This window comes from Onychostoma macrolepis, chromosome 19 (assembly GCF_012432095.1).
Source record: "Onychostoma macrolepis isolate SWU-2019 chromosome 19, ASM1243209v1, whole genome shotgun sequence".
Taxonomy (NCBI): domain Eukaryota; kingdom Metazoa; phylum Chordata; class Actinopteri; order Cypriniformes; family Cyprinidae; genus Onychostoma; species Onychostoma macrolepis.
This window is the reverse complement of record NC_081173.1, coordinates 30,915,256-30,935,957: the sequence shown is the minus strand read 5'-3', so window position 1 is coordinate 30,935,957 and position 20,702 is coordinate 30,915,256. Positions and strand designations below refer to the sequence as shown.

The window sequence follows — 20,702 nt, the reverse complement described above, 5'->3', positions numbered from 1 at the left end:
CTCTCATTTGAAGAATGGGGTTCCTTGCGAGAGGAGGAAATGTTTTTCTCTTGGAAAAATGTAAGAGGGTTTTAATTCATTCCCAATTCATTATTAGGAGTGTTATTTTATACAGTCATCAGAATATATGTCTGTCTCAAAACTGACCTGTTAAAATTGTTTATTTATTCTGCTTTTACCCTTAAATTCAATATATTTTTCAGAGATATAGAGAGATAAAGAGCGTGAGAGAACTTTTTCCAACTTAAACTAAACACAATTTTTTGTAAACCTCTCATTCATAGAATGGTAATGCTTGCAAGCGGAGGAAATATTTTTTCTCTTGAAGAAAAAAATGTAAGAGGGTTTTAATTAATTCCCAATTCATTATTAGGAGTGTTATTTAATTACATTTTATACAGTCATCAGAATATATGCTTGTCTTAAAACTGACCTGTTAAAATGTAATCTGTTTATCCTTTTACATACATCTCCCATAGAAAGAGGGAAAGAGTCCATAACACACCAGACCTCGGAATGCAACCAGATACCGCTGCCACGTGGTCCACAGATGGGCAAACCCCCACCGGTTGAGCATAAAATCTTCAAAACAATAATTGACAGCTTATTTATGGTTTTACACTTGTACAAACAACATATCTCATCCCCGGATGACGTAGGAATTTCACGCTTCTCCGATTTCCACACATCTGGAACGCATTAACGGGGTCAAGGGGTCAACATGACCTGGGTGGTCGCTATGTGGGTGGGCCGTGTGGGGGAGGGGAAAAGACATAAATCAAGGGTCATAAATCATTTTGTCAAAATGTACTCCCTATTTACTACTCACATACTCTCTCTCTCCCACTCTCTCTCCCTCACAGACCGCACACACATAACAGTTATAGTTTGCACACACACTAGCATACATCACGCTAATGTTGTTAGCGCTACTCTGAGGATTTTATCAGTAGTTTAACAACTTAAAAACTACACGACTTCTCACAAGCGAGGTAACAACAACGGCTCTGTTCGTGAACAAAAGGAACTAAGTTTCACTATAACTAGAGACATTGCTGCCGAACGCTATTGAGAGACGCACAGAGGTAACCTCTCTCTCTCTCTCTCTCTCTCTCATAACTTAGTTATTAACTGTATTAACTGCATGTCTGCTATCAACGGCTCAAGCCTCCGTTGCTAGGTTAAAAATTACGTTTTGGAATTAGCAACAGAGGCGTTGGATGAGATGCGGAAAAAATAATCCTACTCACAATAGTGATATAAGTAGAAATAACGACGAATGCCTTGAAATATATCATCTGATCGATGTCTTGAGGTGTGGCAACCGCAGTATAAGTGGAATAATTGACTTCGGTCCGTTGGATTATTAGAAAAATAATGCACACCCGAGATGTAACGGTATATAACTCCGCTTCACGTCGTGACCGCATCACCACCTCGGGTGTGCATTATTTTTCTAATAATCCAAAGGTCCGTCGTCAATTATTCCTTACATATTTCATTCATCATAATTTATAAAACAAAACTCTCAAAAAAAAACTTTAAAAAAACTTTAGTTTCATAAACTTCTGAAATAGTGAAGTGAATGTACATGAATCCATATATCCTACAATATTCTTTGAAACGCTTAAATAGAGGTTCTTTCCACATCTTTGCAGTCAATGTTGCCTTTAACTCTCTGGGGTCGGCTGTCTCGCCGGCGAGACCAACTCGTTTTTTTTTTAGATCAGTGCAAAAGACACTAAAAATACTCTGTTGATTTTGGTCACACAAATAAGTGTTATACATCAATCGAAACTGTTAAGTGTCTACTTTTTTTTGGGTACACTCACAATAACAACACAACTTTGTGCTTTTGGAAAAATAATAAAACAAACAGGATCCGCTCTCTGTCTTCTCCGTCTCCGCGAACTGTTTTTAGAAACGCGTCACTAAAATGAACTGTAACTCAGCGAATACTCAGCACACAGACATGGGAGTTATATCTATAGAAAGATTGAAGTGTCTACTTTGACATGAAGCAAGTCTTATCGAAAACAAACATTCTGTGATGAAGTAATCTGTATGAAATCAACACGATGTTCAATCTGTCCCGTCTGACTCATTATCTCTAATGTGACCCCGCGCTCGCGCTGTTCATATGTAAATAGCCACGTGCAAACGCCCAACAACACAAACAAAGAGGAGAACCTCATCGCGGCTACTGTTTGTTTCTGGATGAAGACGCGCTGAGTAAAAGCAGGATTTCCCTCGAAAGAAGAACACGATTTCATCCAGTAGAGGAGAGCAATCTGATGAGTAAGTAATGTTTCTTTTTTTGCATTAGTTAATGTTTTATTGTGACATAAACTTAAACACATTTTACTAGTTGGGTTTTTCCCAAACGACAACATGATGAATGCTACGAGTCTAAGTATGTTTAGTACATGTTTATTATTAATAGCCTGCTCTGTTCAGAAATAGATTTTAATAACGTGCTAAACAATAATAATTAGTTTCTCAGATATAAGATTTCTTTCTCTTTTTTTTTATGATAGTACAAAGCATGTGTGAGTCTATGGCTACAAAACATATATATACAGATGTTCCTGATATTAACATGCTCACAAATGTTTTTTTGTTTGTATTTTGAATCAGATACCAGCACCAGATGTATCCCGATGTCTCTTCAAACTGTTTTTCTCTGAGAGTGCTGCACCAACATCAGATGTTCAACTACACTGATATTCTATGTCAAAACAAGCTCCTTTTCTACTGATTGTTTTTTTTCTTCTTGAATCCATGGAAAGAAGTAGAAACACTTAAATAACACACGTAAATATCAGGTATGATTTACTTGTTTCACTTGTTGAACAGAATCTGTTGCAGGAATGGCTCACAGTCTGTTCACATCTCTGTGGTTAGATCAGTGTGCACAATAATGTGTCTTTGACCTTCATTATGTATGTTTTGATTATACTGTGTTGTAAATAAAATACAAATAATTTAAAAAAACCTTTTTTTTTATCTCCTCACATTCTTTCTTACCTGCCTCACAGTCACAGTCACACTGATGGGCCATTAGGGGCCATTAGGGGAGGGCCCTTTGTCTCTCAGGTGAGACTCACTGCTGCTCCCTCGCATATAGACCCTCGATCACAAAACACGTCTTGAAAATTTTAAATCAATTTATTGTTTTCTGTGAATGAGTAAGCAGAATGATTTTCACATAATTTTGAAGTAAATATTCTAGCCTACAAGACTGATTACTCAAAAGTCTTATTCAGAACTATTTAGTGTGGGTTTTAAGGCCTTATTTCAGCTACATTTTTTTTCCCAAAACTTACTAACCACGCATAATATTTTTTTTCTAAAAAATGCAAACATGCACATCCATCTTGGTCACATATTATTGTAGCACAGTTTGTGCTGAATACAAAAAAAATTACATGTTGGTCAATAGTATGTTTTAAGTAGCTGAAATAAGCACAAATATCAGGGCATGTCAAAACATCTCAAGGGCCCCAAAATGACCTCAGACCCCAGAGGGTTAAGTCGCACTGTTCGCTCAAATTATAAAAAATGTGATGTAGACGAGAAAAGGGGTCTAGCAATGTTAATGTGCACTTCTGCTGGCACCTCGATCACATTTTTGTCACACGCGACCAAACCAATCTGCAGATGAATAAACCAAGTTTCAGAAGGATTTAAGATTCTTTGAAGACTGAGAGTTAACATCACCACTGAAGAACTGTGCTACAATCCTACCTTTAATTAACCAATAAATTATTTTTCCAACAAAACTTTGGTCAAACTTATTTATTTAATGTAATGGAGAAATCTAATACACTGACGAGCTACTCAATGACTGCTGAGCCAAACACAGCGAAATCTAACAGTTCAGACCTGCTTCTACGTGTGGTTCGAGGGGTTCGTTTCAATATCATAGAAAATATGATATAAAGCAGCTGTTTTTAGATCATCCCCTCATCCTATAATATCGTAAGTATTTTAAAATTGTGTGAAAAACTTTGGAAAGAATGTAATGAAGATTAAAACAACATCATTTTCAATTAACTGACAGAACACTTTCTTTATGATACAGTTTTGGTTTTCATTTAGTTCATACTCAACAAAGCAGAAAAATTTAGGAGGATGCTGACAGATTTATATAATCTTACCAGAGTTTCTCCAGTTTACAGCGAGGATCCTTCAGTCCATCAGAGAGCAGATTCACTCCTGACGCTCCTAGTTTATGTCCAGACAGATCCAGTTCTCTCAGGTGAGAGGGGTTTGATCTCACAGCTGAAGCCAGAGCAGCACAACCTTCATCTGTGACGCCACAATAACTCAACCTGTAGAGAACAATCACACTCTTCAGTCTCTCAGTTCAGGATCTACAGCTCAGAGAAGCAGCAACTTCACAATCAGAGAGAAACCACATGATGAACAGATCCAGTCTGAGGTTCAGATGCACTTCTATGGGGTGCTTGAGGAGATTCATTTCAATATCAATGTCAGAATGTAATCTCTTTATGTGAGTACCACAAAGTTAACAACACATCTGTATAAGACATAAAAACACACTGAAAAATGCTATAAGATATGAATCAGTAAGTATTATGGATAATGATTATTATTTTTATTACTTTTATTACTGTTGTCCCTGGCTACATATTTCTTATACAGCTGTGCTAGTTTTATTTCATATACTTTATGAGCTTACTTAAGATAATTACCATTTAAATCAATGTTTCATGTCCTTTATTATTTATTTAGCAGTCAGACTCCACTTTGCATCAGTGTCTTGATCTGTTTAAAGGGATAATTCACCCAAAAATGACAATTCTGTCAGCATTTACTCACCTTCAAGTTGTTCCAAATCTACTCGAGTTTCTTTCTTCTGTTGAACACAAAAGAAGATATTCTGAAGAATGTTGGTAACCAAACAATTGCTGGTAGTTATTGACTTTTATAGTATTTTTGTCCATATTATTGAATTAAATGGCTACCAGTAAATGTTTGGTTACCAACATTATTCAAAATATCTTCTTTTGTGTTCAACTGAAGAAAGAAACTCATACAAGTTTGATAAAACACACAGTGAGTAAATTATGACAGAATTATCATTTTTGTGTAAACTATCCCTTTAAGTGTCACTTACAAAATGCTTTGAAATCATCCTCTTTTGTTCACCCAAAACTCTTCAAACTTGGTCAGAATGACGTCAAGACGTGGCTGATTTTGTCAAACCTGTCATGTCAAACATTTCAAACCTTAATACTCTTTTCAGGTGTTTTTGAGGCTCTTAACATGCTTAAAATTTCATGAATCTCTAGTTGTCAGCCTTTAAGCACTGGCAAAGCCTAAAATATTATTTCTAGATAAATTAATACATTAAAAAACAAATTTTGTAAAAAAAAAAAAAAAAAAAATTAATGCAGTATGTGTAAGTCAGAAATAGACAGATCTGGTTAAAAGACGTAAATAAATTCAAATTTAATATCGTAGTATTAGGGCTGAAACGATTTCTCAAGTAACTCGATCACAAAAAAAATAATCGAGGCAAATTATTTGCGTCAAGGCTTCGTTTAGTTCATTTACTGTAACTACACACAGAACACTGTGTTTCCCCGCCGACCATTGTTACTGACAAACAACCCGATAAACACTGGATATATTTAAGACCGTGTATGGTGGCTAGTTATGATGTCCCTAAGTTAGCTATGTTTTGTGAAAGACTAACTTCCATTCATGTTGATTGTCTTATTCTCTCTCTGTGACACACACACACACACACACACAGGGGCGGACTTAGCGATCTGGGGGCCCTAAGCAAACTCCAGGTATGGGGCCCCGATACAATAACTATGTGTCCTTTTATGCTTAACCCCTATTTCGCTCAAGTTTTTAGTTTATTTATCCCTTCACAACCAGTAATTAGTCAACTTGCTGCTGTTCTAAAGCCAAATTAGGCTACCTTATTTATTTTTTATTTTTTGCAGATCACAAAAGGAAGACATTATCAAAAAATAAATAAAGAAAGAAAAGAAAAATGCGTGCACTTGTCCATTTAATAAATTGCAAAAATTTTCAGTCTTTTTACAAACATAAAACTATCCCATGCAACTCATTCCATATTCCAAGTATTTATAACTTATTTTGCTTGCTCGCTCTAGTTTATAGTTTATTTGTACCATCACAACCAGTAATTTGTCGACCTGATGCTGTTCTAAAGCCAAATTTGGCTACCTTATTTTTTGAGATTAGAAATGATGACATTATCCAAAAAAAAAAATAGCTCTTGTCCATTTAATAAATTGTAAGCCTTTCCAATCTTTTTACAAACATAAAATTATCCCAGGCAATTCATTATATATTCCAAGTGTTCTGAAGGCATACTGTAGGCTTTGCCGAGAAACAAATTGAAAATGAAACCTATTATTATTAAGGGAAAATCTCCAGTCATTGCATTCGTGCATTTATAGGAGTATGCGGCAGTTCGCGCCGATGCGCCTAGGAGAAGCACACAAGAGAGTCATTTTGAAACATCAAGATAAATATACTTGTGACTTGAAACACAATACTTTCTTTACTGAGGTGAATATCTCTGTTCTGAGACAGTCAGACAGCCTAGAATGCGCGCAAAGAGCGCTCCCTCATAATCACTGTCTCTCACTTCAGTTCATTGCGATCTCACGACGTTCCGTTAATAAGCTCTAAACTGCACAATTAATCTCTTATTTACATCGTATCTACACTTTGTTATAATGAGATGATCCCCGACCTTGCAGAATTCAGCACTTAGCAAAAACTCGGCATTTTGATCGGTAAGTGGATTCTAACTTAAACACTTCTGGTCACTGCATTCAAGAAATCAGCGCACATGTCTGTGAACGGCTACAATGCTCAACGCTGCAAATATGTTTCGCCAATATCAGATGGGGCCCCCTGATTCCCCGGGGCCCTAAGCGGCCGCCTACCTCGCTTATTGGTTAAGTCCGCCCCTGCACACACACACACAGGCACCATACAGTTACCTATAAACATACCACAGAAAGAAAGCTAACTTAGTCAATATCACACGAAGAGTGCCAATTTTCACCTCTAAAAATCAGCATGATTACAAATGTGATACTGATTTTATGCAACAGTTCTATTATCAAGAAGTGAATATTAAGAGACTTACGTTTTAGACACTATATTGCCTGTTTTTGCTCTATTTCGCCAAAAACAAAAAACTCCAAACACAGCCACAGCACTGTTTGGCGTCTTTGAGCAACATGACGGTGTTTAGTTCCTGAATGAATCAACCCTTTAAATGATTTGGTTCAATCACTTATTAACAGTGAATTACTGCCACCTACTGGCGGTTTTAATTTCACAGTTAAAGTATCTTTTTATTTTTAAAATAACAAAATATTATTTATGCATTTGTAACTGCAGTTTAAATGCATTCATGTGCCTCTGAGCTGAACTAAATACTGTGTAAATACACCTACATCTAAATGCCTCTTCAGATGCAACTTCTGTGTGTCCTCTGTTTAGGTATTATTATTATTATTATTATTATTATTAATTACTATTATTTTGATTTATGCCTTAGTTTTAGCTTGTAAACCTTAACCTTTTTTTAAAGTAATGTGAAATTGATTTTTGTATATACAGTACACATATATATAGATATATTTGTATTTGCATTTTGAATGTAATTTGGTAAATAAATGGGTTTTGTTTTCAGTTATTAATGTATGCAATTTCAGCATTAAAAATTTTAATTTTTCTGAAAAAGAAACAAATTACTTGTTTATTTTAAGAGACCTATCTTATTTTCTCTTGTATATTTAGTATTGCTCTTTAATAAAGAAAATTTTAACTTCTTATCTGATTAATCGATGGAATAATTGGTAGAATACTCAAAAATAACTATGTAAACACCAAAACGCAAGTATTATTCTGATTTTATTACATTGAGCCCCGGTTTCACAGACAAGGCTTAAGCCTAGTCCTAGACTAAAATGCAAGTCTGAGCTGTTTCAGCTGAAATAAACTTGTACTGACTGATCTTAAAACATATCACTTGGGTAAAGTTGGTTTTATATTCGCACATTCACACATTTCCACGTTCAATAACTTTCTAATTATATGTGCAATAAAGTTATTTTTTGCAAATTCTAATCCACGACACCATCGTCAACCTACTACATTTTTTTTTTTTTTCACAATCGATCAAAATGGCCAAGTATTGTTTTAATGTCATACTTACTTGTGAATGTCCGCTGAATGTCCAATGTAGTGTGATTAACAAAGTAATTGAATGCAATAGACAGAATGTGCCAATATAAAACCAACTTTACCCATGTAAACATATCAGTGCCTTTGTTTTGTCTCAAGATGCACACCAGTAATGTTTTTTTTTTTTTTTTCCTAAACATGTTTATAAAAATTACTTAAATGTCCTAATTGAACTATGGCCTAATCCTGGTTTAGTCTAAACCCTGTCTGTGAAACCGGGTCTTAGAGTAAATGGCGAATAGAGGATATATGAGCAATATCACACGAGTACTACACGTCTACGAGTGTGATATTGCGTTTATACAACAGTTCAACGGCACGAGTGTGTAAATAATTTAGAAACAACAACGGAGTATCTTTAAAAGCCCCCATTTTGTGTAGAACTACTTTCTTCCGCCACGGATTTAAATCTAAAGTTGACAGTTTAACAGCTGATGGTCTCCGTTACTAATCCCAAAACATCACTTTAGAGCTGGTCACAAAGGAACTTTGAGTCGCTTCATTGAAAGCTTTGTATTACTGTAGTAAAAGCTTGCTGTATGATGTAAAATAAGCATTATGAGAGAGAGATTGACTGAGCGACTGTGATTACAGGCATCTCATTCTCCTAACGTTACTTACAATTAAGTTTGAATGTCCACTGATGAAAGCGTTATCTTTGTTGTAACGTCAATATCCTTTCATTGATTTCTGATGACAGCTCCTCAGTGCATTTGTTAGCTGTTGTAAGTCAAAATATCTTCCGTTTAGAAAAGCGTTTATTTTTCAAAGTAAAAGTCTTTACTGCAGCCCTGACTCATAAAAACAGTCTGTTTTCATCTAATGGCGGAACAATGTCACTAAAATCACCACCATGTCTCAGTACTAAACACTATTAAATACTATTATTATTTATATAAAATACAAATAATTGAATAATCATATTTAATAAACAACAACAGCCATTATAAAAGTTGCTAGCAATTCATTCAACCGTCAGCAAAGGCACCGCGATACAGCATTGAATTTACATAAACATGATAAACTTTTGCCAAAACTATTTGCTCTGGAACAAATAATAGTTTAATGAGACCAAAGACTGGGCGTCAGATTTACCCAACATGAATTTATATCTCGTGTTTAACCACTATAGAGACAATCTCAGAAGATCTGGCCGCGGTGAGGCGCTCTCTGTGGGTGTAATGAGCGCTGAACTGCCGCTGAACCGCTGGAGATCCTGTCTCCGAAAACGTTGAAGCTAATTTTCAAATAGACCTTATCTTTATTAACAAACCACATATTTGAAGTCCAAGCAAGCACATTCTCGCCTAAAAAATCCTTAAAACTGCATTCCGTGACACAAAACAGTATTATTTTTAAATTATAGTGGATTTGGCCGTCCGCCATGACACTAGACAGACAAAGCATAGATAGACCCGGCTAGAACAAGCGGAGTGATACAACATTGTGAAAGGGGCGTTCCTGCAGAGATACCAGTACAATATCTCACGGTTCTCAACCAATCAGATTTGAGAACCAGAACAAACTGTTGTATAAAGCTACTGTATATATGCATCTATAGACGCTCCCACGAGAACTATGAACTATGTTAAATGATACATAATATTCAGTTTTGTTAAATGACACTTGTCAATAATTCAAATTTACACAATTCAAATTCAAATAGTTTTGTCATATTATAAGCTCCATATAAGACACTTTGGAAATAATCTTATAAAGACAAAAGCAGCATTCCCATTAACAGTTTCACAGTACTTTTTTCCTATCATTATTCACCATATGAGAAAAACAGAGGGGCATGTTGAGACATTTTATACAAACTTACCTCAGTATTTTCAGTTTACAGCGAGGATCCTGCAGTAGATCAGAAAGCTGCTTGACTCCCAAATCTTTCATTTCATTCTCAGTCAGATCCAGTTCTCTCAGGTGTGAGGGGTTTGATCTCAGAGCTGAAGCCAGAGCAGCACAACCTTCATCTGTGACTCCACAATCACTCAACCTGTAGAGAACAATCACACTCTTCAGTCTCTCAGTTCAGGATCTACAGCTCAGAGAAGCAGCAACTTCACAATCAGAGAAACTTAATCCACAACATGATTAACAGATCCAGTTTTAGGTTCAGACCCACTTCTACATGGTAATTCAGGGGGTCATTTCAAAACCACAAAAATCAAAATAAAATTATGAGTGTATCTCAAAATCCTCAACACGTGTATCAAATGAAAACAGTTTTCATATCTATAAGTGTAACCCAGTTTAAAAAGCAGTATAAACATATGTTTCTCAGAATATGGAGGAAGAACGGATCTGATTAGGTGTTCTACAGATTATTTAGTCATAGTTTTATTTAGGTTCTGTTTGTATATATACTGTAAATATATGTAGGAAAGTCAAAAGAGTGTATTAAGACAAGCATGAGATGACAGAGTTATGAAGTTAAAGTGCATATTGCAGGTAAAATTTTTTTTCCAAATGAATATATAAACTTGTATGAAAATACCATATGAACCGTTAATGCAGGATTTGAAAATGTTTTACAAGACGTGAGTGCACAAATTTAGAAGAAAAAGCAAGTATAGGTCTCTGCAGCAAAGTAATAGGAGTTACCAGATCGGGGCGTTTTTTGACCATGTTACTTGATTGGCTGACGTCGTAGTGGCGGTAGGATTAGGGGTGGGGTTAGGTCAGGGGGATCATTTTGATTGCATGATTTAGAAACACCCAGCAGCTTGAAAATGCCTAGCAATTCAGAAACACCCACTTTTGCTCTGCAGAGACCTCAATCTCAGAAAAAGTGACGCATTCCTTGACAGTTCTCAAAAATATGACGTCACGAGAGGGAGTCGTGTGCCGCGCGCTGCTGGTGTTCAGTGGAGCGGCGCGAGTCAGTGGCTGCGTCCGAAATCGCATACTACTTGTGTAGGTGCTACATTTGAATTCGAACGTACTACTCGACCGTTAAAAAAGTACGTTCTATATAGTATGAATGAGGGTAGTATGAATGGAATTCGGACGTACTACATCGCCATGTTGATGTTGTCACGTGTCATGCGTCTTCACAACAGCGCGAAAATTTAAAGAGCCCACTTCACTGCGCGAACATCGTTAATGATTTAAATTCTTAACGCTTAACGAACCGTCTATTTAAAGAAAGCAGCGTTAACAAGCTGATGTACTACATTGAGGTTAACCTAACTCCATCTGATCGGTAATGATTAGAGATCTTTTTACACCCAATTCACACAATCGTTTCATCTGTTTGTTAAACCCTCAACAAGTCAGTCATTTATTTGGATGATGTTAAACAAGTACAAGTTAACCACAATGAACATCAACAATGTTTTTCCCTGTGGTACTTTACACTTGAAGACAGCCGCATCGTGGCTTTCCGCCATTTTTCGAATATGACGCGGCCTCTCCCGCGGCCTCATGGGATAGTAAAGTGTCCATCGTATGCCTACTACAGAATTCGGAAGGAAGTAGTAGGTCATCCGGGTACTTCTCGCCTACTATTTTTAGAATACTATGAATTCGGACATACTACTCGCCTCGCATACTGTTTTTCGCATACTATATAGTAGGGAAGTATGCGATTTCGGACGCACCCAGTGTGTTTTCGAGAGTTATTTTTATTTCAGTTTATCATCGTCATGGTGAATTGTGTTTGTGGAGGTAACACTAACTCCAGCCTGTCAGGACATCAAGTCCACAGGTTTCTTAACAAGAAATAGGACGGTATCTTCCGGGCCTCGGTGCATTTGTGCAGCTGAAGAGCCGGGACTTCACTGATGTGTCTGCTTCGAGAAACGTGTTGGTGTGTAGCTTAACGATCACTTTACACCAGAAGATTATCATCCCGGCGATATGAGTTCCACATGGGATACCGAAGCAAGAGCCTAGTGAGACTCGGTGCTCACAGCAGCTTCATCGGGTCCCGGTCCGCCTGTGTTCGGCCGCCGGCGGGAGACATGATGCGCACGGATCCGTCAGAGATGCTGCTCCGCGAAGATGTCAACTGTGCACCGTAAGACTTGATTTTTAACATTTGCTAATTACCAAATCAGTGAACATAATTATTTAAATAATGCTAATATTATAACCATCAAGTCTAGTTACAGCTTAGTGTCATTGTTTGTACAACTAATTAGTAACTTTTTTTTTGTCATGTGGTGTGTTTGGATGATGAGAGTGTTAAGATCTGAAGCAGCGGAGGCCAGCTGTTATTAACACCTCTACTGGACTGCAGCTTCACTCCTGATGGAGATGCAGATGTGATGCAGGCCAAATGGAAAAGCATGGTCAGCAGTGAATGTGATCTAAATGTAAGCTTCTCCCAGCATATGCGTCAGGCCTCATGGAGTCTCTGAGAGTGTTATACTGCAGGTCACCACAGGCTCCAGGAGAACGCAGCACTGTCTGTCTTCCTCTACACCTGCTCCTCTCCAGATCCCTCCAGAGGATCAACAACATCAGGCTGCTGGCGTGTGTCTAGCACAGAATTCACCATTTAACACACTTTAACAACGCATCAGTGTGATACCCAGACTGAAAGATTGTTAAATGTGTCAGATGGTATATTTTTATTTTGGTAGTATATGTTTGGTACATCTACATGTGTATATATATAATTATTTTTTTATTTATTTCTTTTAAAGTTGAAATGTTGTGTTTTCAGTTAGGTATTATCTGTGCTATGAAATATTTGTTATAATTTAGTGCTGCATAAATAAAACTGAATTGAATTAACCATAAACGCAGATCTGCTTGATATATATAATGATGTAAACTTCATAAACAAGTTTTTATACAGTAAAACAATTTGTGATTGTGATTATTTTTTTATTGTGACCAAAATGGAGCCATTCAAAATCTTTATAAATTCCTCCTTCCTTTATAAAGTCTTCTAAGGTCTGACACAACAGCCATCGCCTGATGCACCTGCACAGAACACCACAGACCCAGCGGACAACTTGCCTGTATGCTGTCTATATTTACTGTGTTATACCAATAGGATCAAAAAGTGTTACTTACTGGTAGTCGTGACCTAAATATAGGCAACTTGTAATTGAGAAACAAAATTATTCAGATAGTTTAAATATTCAAATCTTTAATTTACTATGTATTTATACATATAAATATTCAGCTAATAATTGATCTCTGCCCTAAACATACATGTGTCTGCTGGCCTGGAGAGGTCTGTGCTCCTGTCTGAAGTGCATATATAGGTTATCTGTAGTACATGGGTTCAGACAGCAAGCCTCAAAGCCTGGGAGCAGACTCAGACACTGCACATCAAGTCTGGGGGTCACACTCTCCTCTAAGACCCGGTGTGTAACGCATCTAACTCCCCGCAGCACTGACTTTCCTCAGCTGTGACCCTGGCCTCGCATTTACCACACAAGCACCTATGAATCAAAAACGTGTTTATCTCTCTCTCTCCTGCGGTGATGAGAAACCGCTAACGTTATATCACGTAACGTTAGTGTCGTATATTAACGAGCGTGACGCCTGATCAACGCTTATTAGTTTCTGTTACTGCTAAGTATCAATACTCGTAGATGACCAATACTAGCTTTGCTATTGCCTGATTACAGAGGTGGGTAGTCCAGGGGCCAAAGAGTAAAAGTCCTGCCATATTTTTGTTCCACCCATGAACTCAGCAGCTGATTTCACCAGAGGAGGAACCAAGACATTCCTTTCAAGTCACAAGCAAGTCTTCGAGTCAAATCCCAAGTCCTCAAAGAGTTAAAGTTAATGAGATAATTAAGTGACTAATTAAATGATGATTGAGCATTAGTGATGAACACCTGATGTTAACAATCAACATCACTGAAGAAAAGAGAAACACAAGAACTACAACTGACTTCAGCCACAGCTTTGGATGAAATTAACTGAGAAAAAACTAAATAAAAAAAACATTGCCACCATAATTGTGGTCAGTGTTTGCTTTAGTTGGACTCTTGAGCCTTTTAATAATTCAAAGAAATTTGCTTCTAAACATTTGCAATATTGTTTCATATCAGACTTTTGTCCAATGCTGAATCAAATCTTTAAATAGTAGATTATTTTATGCTTTCAGGTTATAATTTATGATGAGTGAACATTCTTGGTCTAAGTCTCTCTGGTTTATTAAATACATTTAACTGTTACAGAACTGAAAAAGGCATATTAAGTGAATGCCACCGCAACTCTTTGAGATTGCGAAAAAAAAAAAAAATCTGCTAAGGATCAGGCTTTTAGACATGAACATTTATCATATCATCCTCAACAGTGGTGACAATAATTATTCATATCGCATTGCATGATGGGAGTTTTTCATGCATTGCAGCATAAAGCATTTTGTTGATTGTCACCATTGTTGAGATTCATATGCTCGTTCTTGATGTCTGTGTGTGTCTAAATATTGCTGGAGTTCAAATTCTTGTATGCCTTACATAGATTTAAAATTAATTCACTGTGACTATTAGATAAACACTTTCTTTGCATGCTGTAGCTTCACAGGGTTGACTATGCAAAACCTGAACATATAAACAAAAAAAAGAAAAAGTTATTTTGGATATAATCAAACCAGCTGATGGTGACTATCGGATCACAGTAAAGCACTGATCTCTCTGTTTTACAACATGCATCGTTACAAAGAAAGATCTAACACAGGGTCAAGAGCCCAACTAAAGCAAACACTGATCTCCATGATGGTGGCATCATTTTAACCAATAAAACATCAACATCTGATCCTCTGTAATTCTCAATAACAGCAGGTGTTCATCACTAACGCACAATCATCATTTAATTAGACACTTAATTATCTCATTAACTTTAACTCTTTGAGGACTTGGGATTTGACTCGAAGACTTGCTTGTGACGTGAAAGGAATGTCTTGGTTCCTTCCAGAGGTGTAAAGTCCAGGGGTCAGAAAGTAAAAATCCTGCCATGTGTTTGTTCCATCCATGAACTCAGCAGCTGATTTCACCAGAGGAGGAACCAAATCATTCCTTTCAAGACACAAGCAAGTCTTCCAGTCAAATCCCAAGTCCTCAAAGAGTTAAAGTTAATGAGATAATTAAGAGTCTAATTAAATGATAATTGTGCGTTAGTGATGAACACCTGCTGTTATTGAGAATTACAGAGGATCAGATGTTGATGTTTTATTGGTTAAAATGATGCCACCATCATGGAGATCAGTGTTTGCTTTAGTTGGGCTCTTGACCCTTTTAACAACTGAAAGCGGTTTGTATTTAAGCAAGTGCAATATTGTTTCGCAGCAAATATTTGTACACTGCTGAATTAAAAGCTTGAAGAAGCAGATGAGCTTATACTTTCTGCTTTCATTCACTCGAGTGAACATCACTCCACCTGTAGTTGGTGTGTGGTTGAGGAGCGACACCCCCCCCCCCACCCCATGATTGTAAAGCGCTTTGGGTGTGTTGCAATATGAATGTATTTGCTTTTATTTTGGTGTTGTTTTTGTTATGACTTTTCAGTAAACTGTTTTGTGATGTTCAGAGTTGAACTGCTTTTTAAATTTTTTTTATATTGTTTTTGATTGTCACCAATTTTGAGATTCATACGCTGATTGTTGATGTCTGTGTGTGCTTGAGTTCTGCTGTAGTTCAATACATTTATTTGTGCATATTCTGGTTAGAGCTGTTTCACAACATTTGATTGCTGTAGTATCAATGGTGCAATTAACACATCACATGTTTAATAAGAGATTTAACATGGGATAATCAGTGAACTAAACTAGATTATGATGCTTTTCACATCACAAACATCAGTCTCCGATGATAGATTCTTTCGGGGTTTTTTTGCTTTAAAAACTGCTCAATAAACACAGCTAATTAAAGCAACCAAACAAAAACCAGTGTTAAAGAGTCACGATTCAAGATCCACTAAAGCAACCACTGATCGCCAATATGGTGACTTCAAATGAAAGTACAGCACCTAAAATCTCAATAAGAGCTTTTGTACACATGACAGAAATAAAGTAAAAGTGGTTAGTAATAAGATGCTGGTGTGGTATGAGGCGCCACGTAGGATTTAAATCAAACTTCGCTTATCAATACATACATAAAACACATGCATATACACCTATAAATTACTCACATATACATGTATACTATTGGATGTTTAATATATATATATATGAAATACACGTACACACTAATATGAAATCCATACCAATACATATTAAGTTAGTAATGAATGCATATACACTGATGAATAACTTACGTATGCATATAAACTTGACGCATGCATACACCTATAAACACTCGCGCAAACATACAAAATAAAATTCACAAACGTATACAGTTCCGATAAGAAAGACGCATGCTTTAGTTGTGTATATACGTATATGCAAGTGATTTCATATGTGTATATGCGTGAACTTTTCAGTGCAAACGGAAGGCATTTCAGTGTAAAAGGAAGCTGCGGCACTTCCGGCGGTATCTCCAGATGCCGGGACATTTGAAAATGCTTAACATGGTTTAATGCATGTTTTTAAAAGACCAAACTCAATAAACACATTATTAATAAAGCATACGATGTACATATACGCGTAAAGCCTTTTCCTCCCATAATACACTTAACCTGGTTTAAGGCGTCGGTTTATGGGCGTCTGAAGCAAAATAAATGTGGGTGGGTCCTCCCCCAGAAAAAAAATTACTGCAGTATATGCCATTTTCTGTAGTCTGGTGCCTTAAATAACGGAGTGTCTACACAAAGTGCAAATAGGCCGCCTTGTCGGCAGGGGTTATTTACCTCTGCTCACTATCGTAACAATATTACAAAAGACAGCTAATTCTATGCAATTCCAGTGGTGTAAGTGGTAAAACGTGTACCACAGTGTTTTTGACGCGAGAGACCCGAGTTTGCGTCCGCCTTTTACCGAAATTGGTCTTCTCCTTTTTCACATCTCTTATTACATCGGAAAGGCATTTGTTTTCAATAAAAATAAAAATGAAGGAAATAATCTAAAAGTTTAAATAAAGTATGGGGTAGGGTTAGGTGTATCTGAGCAGCAGGTACGCTCAGATGCTTTGTTTACTTTGCTGTGTCTCAGTAGTGCAGCAGGCGCGAGTAACTGGTGAAAACACAGAATGGAGTTCTAGTGCAATAGATTTGAGGAAGCAGCAGTGTTCAAGGCGCTAAATGAAGTTTAATTTATTAGGGCATTCGTCATGTCACGTGGAATGGATTTGACTGACGGCGCTCTGAAAAGTGCACAGACATATTCGATGAATTAGAGACGGTAAAAGTGGGTGGGGCCAATATCGGTCTTCAAAAGTGGGTGGGTACTGTCCCACCCACATACAAACCGACGCCCATAAACACATTCTTAATAAAATCAAACTATGTACTATGTTATTGCGTTTGGTATTTTAAAAACACTGTTTTAATGCATTAAGCCACTCCTTTTAAAATGTCCCGTCATCTGGAGATTTGCTAGTGGGCAAACTGACTGAATATATTTGAATATATTTTGCCAATATCTCACCTTAGACAAAACTTCCAATATTTCCCTTACTGTACGTACAGTACACAATAATTTTACATGAAAAATTGGACTTACATTTATTATTTAAATAATTGTGTACTGTACATCTATGAAGGGATGTATTGGCAAAAAACTCACTGTAAATCACTATATAAGTAATACAAGCTTTACAGTTTGATAATGTGTTATTTTAAAAGCAGAGGTGGACAATCCAGGGGTCAGAAAGTAAAAGTCCTGCCATATTTTTGTTCCACCCATGAACTCTGCAGCTGATTTCACCAGAGGAGGAACCAAGTCATTCCTTTCAAGTCACAAGCAAGTCTCAAGTCAAATCCCAAGTCCTCAAAGAGTTAAAGTTAATGAGATAATTAAGTGTCTAATTAAATGATGATTGTGCATTAGTGATGAACACCTGCTGTTATTGAGAATTACAGAGGATCAGATGTTGATGTTTTATTGGTTAAAATGATGCCACCATCATGGAGATCAGTGTTTGCTTTAGTTGGGCTCTTGACCCTTTTAGTAAATCAAAGTAATTTGCTTTTAAGCAAGTGCAATATTGTTTCACAGCAAACATTTGTGCATTGCTGAATCAAGAACTTGATGTAGCAGATTAGCTTACGCTTTCTGCTTTTAAATCATTTGAATGAGCATCATGAAGGTGTCTCGCTTTGGTTTATTGAGTGATATTCTGCTATTACTGAATGTCAGGAAAAAAGTCCTACCAAACAAATGCTACTGTAGTGATTACATATTAAGAGGAAGAACTGCATCAGCTCAGGCTTTTAGACATGAACACTTATCATATGATCCTCAACGGTGGTGACAATAATAATTCATACTGCAGTGCATGATGGGAGTTTTACTATGGTCTTACCCAGCATGCATGAAGAATTTTGTTGGTTGTCACCATTGTTGAGATTCATATACTGGTTCATTATGTCTGCGTGCCTAAATACCAGAAGAGTTTAAGTGTTTATATGCATTAAATACAGTCGATTTCAAATGAATTCATAACTATTAGAACAACAAGTTCCTTGCACGCTATTTCACAAGGTTGTTTTTTCAAAACCTAAACATATAACACAAAGAAGAAAAAAACAAACAATCAGTACAGCTGTAAAAGCATGGTTTCTCATTGTGCAGCCCTGATCTCTTTACTTTACAGCAACACATGTAATGCTGCAAAGAGAGATCTGACACAGGAGTCAAAGGCCAAGAGCACAACTAAAGCACACACTGATCTCTGTGATGGTGGCATCATTTTAACCATTAAAACATTAATATCTGATCCTCTGTAATTGTCATTAACAGCAGGTGTTCATCACTAATGCGCAATCATAATTTAATTAGACACTTAATTATCTCATTAACTTTAACTCTTTGAGGACTTGGGATTTGACTTGAGACTTGCTTGTGACTTGAAAGGAATGACTTGGTTCCTCCTCTGGTGAAATCAGCTGCAGAGTTCATGGGTGGAACAAAAATATGGCAGGACTTTTACTTTCTGACCCCTGGATTGTCCGCCTCTGTTTAAAAGTCATTTTAATTAAAAATACGTCGGACGTTTTAACCCAGTCGGTGGAATTGTCAGACGGTTCCTTAACCATCAAGCACAATAGCGCTTCAAAACTTTCTCCAGTTTAAATTTACTGCTACAATATACGTTTTTAAATATTTTTTCATGTCATTAAATATTTTTTCATGATATTATAATTTTTTTCCAAAACCGCCAAACTCAATACACCCATTATTAATAAATCATACTATACTGTACATAGTTTGATTTTATTAATAATGTGTTTACTGAGTTTGGCATTTTAAAAACACTGTCTTAAGGCATTAAGCCAGGTTAAGCGTATTATGGGAGGAAAAGGCTTTATGCGTAATTAAACGCGTTACGTTCTTATTCTGGACTCATCTGCTTGTCTATACATCGTATGCTTTATTAATAATGTGTTTATTGAGTTTGGTCTTTTAAAAACATGCATGTTAAGCATTTTGAAATGTCCCGGCATCTGGAGATGCCGCCGGAAGTGCCGCTGCTACGTATATACACAACTAAAGCATGCGTCTTTCTTATCGGAACTGTATACGTTTGTGAATTTTATTTTGTATGTTTGCGCGAGTGTTTTATCGGTGTGTGCGCGCGCATCGAGTTTATATGTATGTGCGTGTATTGTTGTGGGTGTATATGCATGCAGGGGCGTCGCACCCGTGGGGGATGTGGGTGTTTTAACACCCACACTTTTCCCGGTGAGAGGGTTCAACACCCACACTTTTTCTGCAGTTTTGCCGCAGTTTTTCACAAACGCCTTACAGCAGTCGCTCCTCCATTTCTCTGGCCGCTCTGTGTCTGCGCTCGCTGCGGCTGCCTCCTCTCCCCTCCCCCTCAAACATGACACCGGCTTTGAGTGTGACCGGCTGATGATTGGCTATTCTGCCTTAAAGTCCCGCCTCTCTTGGTGTGTTAGATTTATCGGTCAGCTCGTGCTGAGGAGGCGGGAATTTACAGTTATGGTTATTTACATCTCCCTTTTCCAGGTACTTTGAATGAGTGTTTATGCTTTCGAGGTTTAAATAAGCTTGATATGTGTTTGGGAAGATGTTCTGTTTATGTTTTGTTGACATGTCGAGTGTTTTCTGTATTATATTTAGTTTTTTAGACTAATGGTAATTGCTAATTGGGATATTGTTCAGCAACTAGCTAAATTCGGTTATGTATGTGGCATGCAATGTATAAAGTAACTGTGATGAAGAAGGCAGGGAATTGACGAGGAGGAGGGACAAATTGTCATTGTTAAGCAGCATATTTATGAGTTTATTGCCAGTGCAATTGATTTAGATATTTTGAGCATTGTTTGTTAATAATTTAAAAATAATTTCCCCCTGGGATTATTAAAGTATTTCTGATTCTGATTCTTTAGCAAGA

At 36.9% G+C, this 20,702-nt stretch overlaps 2 protein-coding genes across 22 annotated transcripts in view; one reads left to right on the top strand and one right to left on the bottom strand.

Annotated features, from left to right (window-relative positions):
• The window catches only part of LOC131525559 (ribonuclease inhibitor-like), a 214,923-nt gene that overhangs the window by 122,475 nt on the left and 71,746 nt on the right, over positions 1-20,702 (top strand). The gene's annotated exons all lie outside the window — the stretch shown is intronic.
• Positions 1-20,702, bottom strand: part of LOC131525557 (NLR family CARD domain-containing protein 3-like) — a 185,625-nt gene that overhangs the window by 141,488 nt on the left and 23,435 nt on the right. For 15 of the 21 annotated variants that reach the window (XR_009267247.1, XM_058753331.1, XM_058753336.1 and 12 more), the window contains 2 exons: positions 10,100-10,273; positions 4,161-4,334 (listed from right to left, as the gene is read on the bottom strand). The exons of 2 other annotated variants lie outside the window; for them this stretch is intronic. Coding sequence is in view for 17 of the 19 variants with exons in the window: in XM_058753331.1 (XP_058609314.1) it covers positions 4,161-4,334; positions 10,100-10,273 (348 nt within the window). In the remaining 2 variants the exon portion in view is untranslated. Of the gene's footprint in view, positions 1-3,027; positions 3,179-4,160; positions 4,335-10,099; positions 10,274-20,702 lie in introns of all 21 variants that reach the window. 4 more of the 21 variants (XM_058753344.1, XM_058753350.1, XM_058753348.1 and 1 more) reach the window with 2 other exon arrangements.